At 34.3% G+C, this 9695-nt stretch overlaps 1 protein-coding gene across 2 annotated transcripts in view; it reads right to left on the reverse strand.

The window, feature by feature from the left end:
* The window catches only part of nkapd1 (NKAP domain containing 1), a 5651-nt gene extending 3482 nt beyond the window's left edge, over positions 1 to 2169 (reverse strand). The window contains exons 1-2 of one of the 2 annotated variants that reach the window (XM_024278022.2): positions 2047 to 2169; positions 1671 to 1747 (exon numbers count right to left, since the gene is read on the reverse strand). In XM_024278022.2, the coding sequence (XP_024133790.1) occupies positions 1671 to 1739 (69 nt within the window). In that variant the 5' untranslated portion in view covers positions 1740 to 1747; positions 2047 to 2169. Of the gene's footprint in view, positions 1 to 1670; positions 1748 to 1825; positions 2018 to 2046 lie in introns of those variants that run through there. The other variant, XM_024278023.2, reaches the window with a different exon arrangement.
* Between the last annotated feature and the right edge of the window lie 7526 nt (positions 2170 to 9695).

A 9695-nucleotide genomic window follows, 5' to 3' on the forward strand; every position in this document is an offset into this window, starting at 1 on the left:
CTCAATCATGAGATAGAAAAGTCCTAGAGGACGGAGCAGTCTTCAGGCAAAAAAACAAAAAATGCAGAAGTGAGTTTTTAAACAACTGCCAGCTTCAAATGTGAAGCTGGGAGATCAGCACCAGGAAAGCAGTGAGCTATCTGTCAGTATGTAAGTAAAAAAGCCAGCTCAAAGAATTTTTTTTCAACATCCCTTTATTTAAAAAAAAAAAAAAATCTCCAGTTATTTTCCATTGACTGAAAGTTAGTACAATTCCAACATTTCTCTGTTTCTTTGCAAAAGTCCGAGGTACTCCAGAGATTTGACATTTTGGTGATGGGTCAGGCTTTCTAAAGAACTTGTGTGATTTGTTGAGTCACCAAAATCACTTTGGGAAAAATAAAAAATCTCTTTGAGATTGGAAATGCACAAAAAATAAGTCAAAATGTGTTACTCAGATACAAAAAAGAAAGAAAAAAGAAAAAACCCATAATAAATAAATAATAAGAACAAACTAAGTATTATCTATTCAATCAGAGGCATATAAACCTTTTATAAATATATTCTGCAACAACAAGACAAACTTCTAATTATTTCTGCATTTCTATCTGTTGCTAACTAGTTTGGTTTCCACTCCTCGTTCTACAGGTCTTTGGGAGTTGACGGTTTGTACTCAATGTGGTCTTCAACACAGAAATCAACATTACAGCTTCTTAGTTTTCTTTTATCTGGTGGGACTATAGTAAAGATTGAGAAAATAATTTTTGTGAGTATAATGTTGCTGATGATGTATCTAAGCGCTAGAGTATTTTGTTTTTTCTTTCTTTTTTTACAGAAATAAAAAGTATATGTCCCAGCTAACATGCTTAAACAGAAATACGTATTATTTATTAGTAATTAAAATAACTTGACAATGGAGTTTGTACTAAGGATGCCATGACTGTTGGTTTAAAACCGAACTTTATGTCACTATTGAACTAAATTGTGTGGAAAATGAATCGTTGCATCCATACGATTACATTAAAGGTGTCAAACATGCATGTTGTGCTAAGCTTAATATATTTAATATTGTTTTATTACATGACACCATGATACTGACAGATTTTCTTTAGTGTTAGTTGTTCATTAGAATGTTGTTTAGCAATATAAACATTATATATCAAACCAAAACTGTAATCTAAATATCAAGATTTGAACTGAATCATTTCATCACAGTGTGTACTCTAATACATATTCAGTTATGGGGATGTAGATGGGAATCCCTACACCTGTCCTGGCCTGTAAGAGCATTATGAAGAATCGGAAAATGGTGAAGAAATAATATCAAATCGAAATCCTTCCTCGTAGTGCGGTCACAAAACGGACTAGTTTTTTAACAAGCACCTCTATTTTAAAATGTATTTTCTTTCTTCTTTTTTCTGTTTTTGCAGTTGTGCTATACTTCTTATGATATCAAATAAACATACACAATGGATCAGTTGCTTAAAAGACCCGAAAGTTGACAATTTCTATATTTATCCAGTTATTTTTTTAAATTAATTGCAAGCCATCTCTGTGACGTGTACCAAATCACACAGTTTAAGGATCAATCTGAATACGTAAATAGTTCAAAACTAGTCAAATTTCATTTAAAAAAGCTAAAATACGTATGTCTTTAGGGAGTTTAGCTTCAAATCAAAACCAAATCCTACCTTGTTGTGAGCATCTGTGTGCCGGATTACATTCCTCAGCAAAGTCTTTCCCTCTGTCTGCTTTGACATGATGACACCTGACATAGAAAGACACATATGGAACAAATATTACCATGTAGGAAGCAGAAATAGCGTAAACATGTATTTTTACACACGAGGAAGTCAACGCTTCTTTCCACTGTTAGCCTAGCAAGCTAACTAGCTAGCTAGCTAACCACTACTGTTGGTTTTCCTCTCAACCCCAAATCTGTTTACGATCAAAACAGCGCAGTTCGTCCGACATCTACCGCATTAAAAAATGTTTTAAATCTTCTCGTAAACGAGTGTTAGTTAATTTGTCGGTGATAAAATAAAGTTAAGATGAATAAATCGCTACCTCTGGAAGTACTTCCGCTCGCAAGTCGTTTGGTTGTCGCTTAATCTACGTCACTGAAGGGAAAACATTTTGAATGCTGATTGGATTAGAAACACATCAATCTAATTTGGTAACCAATGAAACTCTAGGATTTTGAGCATGTAAAATAGATAAAAATAAAATGAACCATTCATGCAAAAGCAAGAAAAAAGTTAGTTTTATTATTTTTATTTGCAAAGGAAACATTTTTAAGAAAATGTTGCCCCCAGATAACCTACCTAAACTGCATTGATGAACGACGTTTACTAACATTATTATTATTATTATTATTATTATTATTATTATTATTATTATTATTATTACTAATTTGTGTTATTGTTGTTGTTAGTAGTAGTTGTAGTAGTAGTTGTTGTAGTAGTAGTAGTGTTTGTATTAATAATAGTAATATGTTTTAAGCTATTATTATTAATAATTATTTATTAAATATTTTTTTTTAAGTTTTTAAAATCATCACAAGAAACATGCAGGTAGATTATCAAGTGTATGGGAAAATACCATCTATTTCTTCCTAATCTCATAAAGCAAAATTCTACATTTTCAAGAAAGTCTAAACTGATACTACAAAAAAGATACAACATGGATGACAATAGAAATGGAGTGTTTTATTTTTTTACATTAAAAATTTTAAAAAATGTTAAACCTTTTTTATCTTTTAAAATAGATAGTTAATTAAATGCAAGCGTCAAAAACTTACTACTTTTTTTATTTTCCAGCAAATATGTTTAAGAAACTTGTTAAACTTTTCAATATTTGTTGATAAACTGTGTAAAGTAACATTATACCTTTCAATTTTTAAACTTGCAGACACAAGCCATCTACAAAACAGAACATATTTAACATTAAAAGGGCCCTACAATAAAAATTCTACTTTTTGAGGTTTTAAATGCATTTTACTGTTCATTCCTCACTATAAAGAACCCCAAAGCAGCATTTTGATCAGTTCATGCATTGAAGAGTAATCCTCTAAAAACCTGCGCTGTCTGCAGCAGCCCGTCCCATACCCACGAAAACAAGCGGGTGGAAACGTGCTGATGTAAGCATGATGCCAGCTCTGTCCACAGACTAGCAACAACGCTCAATTTATCCACTTAGCCAGCAATGATTAGCAAAAAATGTTCCTCTTAGATGCAGAACACCAAATACCTTCCAACTGTGTCCTGTCTTCAATAAATCCCAGCTCAAACAGGTGTTTGTTACTCCTTTAAGGACATCCCCCCAACCCCCCGTCTGGCATAGTCCTGCAGGAGCTACGTGTGTGTTGTGAAACAGTGTAGAGATGGCCAGGCCTACTAAAGGCAGATATATGGTCTGTGCATCCATCTTTGAAGAAGTTTGGATTAGTTTCGTAGGAGAATTACAGACATATTGCCACAGACTCTAGGATGACGTCATGAAGTGGACAGCACCAACACGCCGCGGCAGGCGGAGCTTCAGGAATCGAGCCGTATTACTTCCAGGTAGGAAATAACTAATATTTCATACAGAATTTGTTTTTTTAATGTTCCAAAGGTAATATATGATCATATATGTTGATATAGTTAACTCTGAAAGGCTTAAGAAAATCATGATAGGGCCCCTTTAACATAGCTTGGGCATTATAGTGTTTTGTTTCTTTAACCATTATTAATCCCCTTTTCATTTAAGTCCACCTTTACACAAGATGCTCTGGACATTTCTTAGCCTTTTAGAGCAGCCAAAGCCGACATATTACCTCATTCATTGTTTTGTTTAAATAAAAATGTCTCCTTTAATTAGATATACACCATTAGGCTTTCATAAAGTCATAAGAAAGGGTTTCTATTTAATTAGTGTTTCATCAACAGCAACATTAATTAGTTTTGTTTAAAGTAGTTCACTTGTGAAAGCCAATCATTCATTATTTTTAAAATTAAAACATGTTTTAAAAGGCAAGGGGAATAGATGAATATTTGTTCTTTGGCAAAATCCAAAGTTGAAACAGCTCAGAGGATATTTTTCAGCAGCTCGATTGGTGTATTTTTCTATGTTTTTGCAAATCTGCAACAAAATTAAGTACATTTTTTTTTCTTCTTCACAAAGCCTTGGTGTTTCAGCCAGGTATTGTTCACATAATAGTGCTAACAGAAAAACCGAAGTGATAACTGTGTTTGGGTTCTTTCCCAGGTGGAGGAAGTGAAGCTGCAGGAGTCCATTTGTCACTGTTGGAAAATAACTAAGTAGTAAACAAGGTCTACAATTCAGCGAGTCCGTTATCCTTTTTCTACATTATAGTTGTACCACTCTTAAATTCTAAGACCATTCAAGGGTTTTTTGGGGGTTCCATTTGTGCCAAAAATGTGTTTTGGGGGTCCAATGCATGTCTGTGTATTATCAACAAGTTTATTGAACATTTGTTCATGTCTTGCTTAGTAGTACATTGAAATTAACAAATGTACAGTAAACTTGTTCAGTAGACATAGACAATGGACCAAAGACAAAGCATTGAACCCAAAAACATATTTTTTGGCACAAATGGAACCCCTAGTTTTTATGTAGTCTAACGTAATTGATTTGTTAGGTTTATTTAAAGTCAAATTCTGGCCTTTAATAGATTAGTGTATGACTGGACAGACCATTAAACCATATTGTACGGTGAGCAAAACCCTGCGATCGCAGAAAGAAAAAAAAAAAGTAGCTGTGCAAACGAAAACAAAAACTTTGAAAAATAAAAAGAAATGCTGCTGCAAATAAAATTAAGTGATTTTGCAAAAAAAGAAATTCTGCTGCAAATAAAAAGAAAAGATGTTGTAAACAAAAAAGAAGTGATGTTGTAAATAAAAATAAGTAATGTTACAAATAACAACAAGTAATACTGCAAATTAAAAAAAAACATGCTGCAAATAAAAAAGTAGCAAATAAAAGAATTGTTGCAAAATAATAAACACTGCTGCAAATAAAAATAAGTTACATTGAAAAATAAAAGACCCCCCCCCCGCCCCCCAAAAAAACAATGATGCAAATAGAAATAAATTATGTTTCAAATGAAAGTAACTCCACAAATAAAAAGAAGAATTCCAAAAAAAAAAGAAAAAAGGAAAGCGCTGCAAATGAAATAGCCACAACAGAAGTGGATTATTGGGGGTTTTGCCTGTGCACTCTGAGAAGAAGCAAGAAAGTGTTCAATGTCAAAATGTGTTTTTTTTTTTTTTCATCTCCAATAATGCACTTCCGGTGTATCAGCAAAAGTTATCCCTGATTCACTTCGGTTGCGGCTTTTTTATTTGCAGGGAATTTTTTATTAATTTTTTTTTGCAGCTGTTTCTTATTTTGTTTAGCATTTCTATGTGCAGCATTATTTCTTAATATTAGCAGCCCTTTTTCTTTTACTTGCAGTTCTGTTTCTTATTATTTGCAGCATTTCTTTTTGTTTGCACAGTTACGTTTTTGCTGCAATCATCACAAAACACTTCACGGGATTAAAAGACAAAAAAAAGCTAAAATTAACCAAGTTGCAAAAAAAAAAAAAAATAAATAAAAAATAAAAAATAAAAAAATATATTATTTAACTAAAAACCGAAACTGGTGAGAGTTTCTGGGTGGTAGTTGATTAATGATAATAGAGGTTGACTCTCCAAAAAAAAAACAGAAGAGTCCTGGCCATCTTGTATTCTTATCCATATTGCATTTGACAGTGAAAATGGATGAAATTTCCAGAGAAAGATTCTTATCAGAGGTGCTTCATGCATTTCTGTTTGAAGGTCACTAAAATGAAGAACATTGATCATTTGTATTTCACAGCAGCAGACACAACAATAATTTACAATCAGAACCCATTGTGATCTTGCCAACAATCTGCTCTATTTTAGCAATTCATTTGATTTGCAAATAGGCCGTCTGCATGCTGTCCCTGTAGCGCTCAAGCTTTCATCTCTCCTCCTTGCTCCCCAGTGGTGGAATGACTTTCTCTCAGCTCTTGGAAAAGCAAAGTCATTGCTTGTATATCATCCATAAATGAATCCCGTAGTCTTGGCTACAAACACTTTGTTTCCCTCTATTTCCCCAGTCACATAATGATTTCCCCCCAAACCTTATTGTCTTCCAGGCTAGAGCCTAAAGTTTGTCTTTGTCTTTTTAATATTTGAGAAAAAGCAATCAAAGTCATGTTGAGCTGAACAGAAATCAGTGCACAAGGCAACAGAAACTAATTTATCGAGGCTGGAGGGTGAATTATTGAATTTGCCAGAGTTATCTGTGCTTCTCGTTGCTCTTCCATGTTTCTCTCTTTCTTTCTCTGCTGGACAAAGGCACAGTTTGGTTTATTGTGCATGTATTTCAAGTCCCAAATAAATATTTGTTATATTTTTGAGCTCCTTGGATGTAGAGACGCAGAGTCGCACTCTAATGCATTTCAGTAGAGCCCCAATAGCTTTTAGATCAGAGCTTTTTTTGGTTGTTGAACTCTTGAAACAGAATAAAGGGTGAGTGAGCAGGAAGATGTTCCAGAAGATTCTCTGGGAATACATTAATTTCCAGGAATCTCAATTTTAACTTTAATATTGAAGTATTAAATGTATCTAAAAAAACCCACACAAACCAGCTCAGATACCATTCATACCATTGATACATGTACCCGCTTCCTGGAATGTACCATCTACCTATAGGTGAAGGGAACAATGGGACATCCAAAAATAAATCATGCTTTAACAACTTTATTTGGATTAAAAAAAATGAACAAAAGTAAAACTATTTTAAAAAATTAACATTAGATCTAAATAAAAGCTAAACAAAATAAAAGAAATCTGCTCCCATACATGTAATTTTGAGCTAATGAATTTGCACCAATGAGATGGTAATGAGGTTTTGCACTGGCTTCCTTCTTTTGATTATTAAAAAATTCTATATTTATTCTGTACTTTAGAATACTTTGTATTCTGAAATGCAAAAAAAAGTAAACATCTTTTATTGTATATGTGCCACTGCCATGGAGGGTTACCCTTACAGACGAGAGATGTAAATGTAAAAAAATCCATGCTGATGCCCTATTTAATGCACTCCTTGTTCTTTTGACTGACTTGGATTGTTTGTACAAAAAAAAAAAAATCAAACAATCTGAATTAATTGTTGCATATATTATAGTTGACCTAAAATACTTTCAATGAAAAAAGTAATATTTTGGATTAAGGAAGCCCCATACGATTTTGTGACTGATAAATATTCAGGTTAAAGTAATAAATTTCTGTTTACTTTGTAAATATATTTTTATTTTCCTTGAAAATGTGATTGTTTGTTTGGTTGGTTAGTTAGTTAGTTGGTTGGGTGGGTGGGTGTTTGGTTGGTTGGTTGGGTGGGTGGTTGTTTGGTTGTGTTGTTAGTTGGTTGGTTGGTTGGTTGGTTGGGTGGTTTATTGGTTGGTTGGGTGGGTGGTTTATTGGTTGGTTGGGTGGGTCGTTTATTGGTTGGATGGGTAGTTGGTTGGTTGGTTGGTTAGCTGGGTGGGTGGTATATTGGTTGGGTGGGGGTTGGTTGGTTGACTGGGTGGCTGGTTTATTGGTTGGGTGGGTGGTTGGTTGGCTAGGTGGGTGGTTTATTGGTTGGTTGGGTCGTTGGCTGGGTGGTTGGGTTTGTTGGTTTCGGTGGTTGAGTGGTTGAATTTTTGGTTGGGTGGGTGAGTGGTTGGGATGTTGGGTGGTTGGTTGGTTGGCTGAATGGCTGGTTGGGTGGTTGAGTGGTTGGTTGGGTGATTGGTTGGTTGGGTGGTTGAGTGGTTGGTTGGATGGGTGGTTGGTTGGTTGGTTGGTTGAGTGATTGAGTGGTTGGTTGGCTGTCAGATTTCCTTGAAATACTTTACTCCTCTCCGTGACCCAGAACATCAGATTTTTATCATTATTATTATATTTTTGCTATTGATCTAAGTATTCCTTCACTTTTATGGTACTTTAACGGGTTATACTAATCTACATTACTGTCTTTTATGTTTCACTATCTTTTCTTCTTTTATATATGGTTGTGGTATTTGTATTTAGACATCGAGTCTGTGAAATAAATAAATAATTAATTGGCAAAGTAGTTCATTTTGCTTGAGTGGGACCCTGTCACTACATGTGCGGAGGGTTAGCTCAAATATTAGTTTGGGTCTTCAGAGGTTAATTTGATTTTACATTCAAATATGGGAGTGAAATTAGATCAGGACTTTTTTATGGCACGCTTTTAAAATGTTTCCCTCCTTGCTTGTGATCCTATAATAAATATGACCCGAGGAGAGTTACAATTTCTCTTTCACAATAATATTTATGTGCTAATATATTGAAAAGCTAAGTTTTACTTTTCAATTGTTATCTTAAAAAAAAAAAAAAAAACTAAAGTCACAAAGAATATTAACTTTTAAACATATTTTTGTTATTTAAAATTCAAATTGTTGCACACAATTAAACATCTTTGCCCTTTATTCAATACAGTCAACAACATAGATCCCAAGCAGGAAATCTTGCCTTGAAATCTATCTGCGATAAATGTGTTTTTTCTTGCACTTTTACAGCGTACATGGTCAAAACCTTTGGGGAGTGTTGGAGGTTTACAAGGTACCCAAACCCTAAATCGACCCTTTTTGGCTCTTTACATCTACAAATGGGACTTTAAAAGTACTGCCTTTTTGGTTTTTGAATCACTCAAATAAACAATATGTAAGCTACACCTCTGCTGCTCAGTCTGGCTTCACAAGCCCCGCCCCCTTTTTGGCATTTTTCAAAATATGGGCTGAGAGTAGAATAAGCTTCCAACTGCACTATTTAATTACTCTTTAAAAATACCAAAATCAAAACAAACAGCCCCCCAAATTGCTATTTTGTCATGTATATCCCCTGTTTATTATATAAAAAAATGTTTAATCTACCTGAATTGAAATTTTTATGGGAATAAAAAAAAAAAAAAAAAAAAACATCAGCCCCTAGTGGGTTTTGAACCAACGACCTCTTCATTGCTAGACCAGTGCTCTAACCACTAGGCTATCTAGAAGGAGGAAAAAATAATCATGTCAAAGTTCCTTTTAACTATGACAAGCTAAGCCTTCTGCTGCATTAGCTGTGGCTTTACATACATATTCATGAATCTGCGCCAAAGTAGCCCCTGAAAGCATGTGTTGATGGTGCTCATGCAGAATTTAAGACTGCTATTTTGTTCTGGACAGAACTGCAAGCTGTCACATTGAGAGCTACTTCACTGTTGTGCTGATGATGCCAGCAACATTTGTAACAGCTTAATGACGCTGTGCAAGGCTCAATCGCCTTCCAGAGGGGTACTTCACACCAGCAGCTCATGTCAGAGAATTGTTTTGATTTTCTTGCACGCTTTTGACACATCTCTGACGCTTCATAGAGTTTATTTTTGGACCTCTTTTTCCAATAACAGGGCAGGGAAATGAGAGTGTATGAAGTAGGGCTATAATTGCAGGCTGATGGATAAACAGCAATTTCCTTTTCAAGTAACTCCCAACTTCCTGTGACTTTGTTGGTCCTTCAGTTCATCAAGCATTTGTGTGGGCGGCACAAGACTTCTTATACCAGGTTTTAGACATGTTTCATTTGCAATTATTAAATGATAAATAAAAAGTAGGGGTGTAATGATTACTTGACTTAAACGATAAATTGATTTATATT

This window comes from Oryzias melastigma, linkage group LG13 (genome assembly GCF_002922805.2).
Source record: "Oryzias melastigma strain HK-1 linkage group LG13, ASM292280v2, whole genome shotgun sequence".
Taxonomy (NCBI): Eukaryota; Metazoa; Chordata; class Actinopteri; order Beloniformes; family Adrianichthyidae; genus Oryzias; species Oryzias melastigma.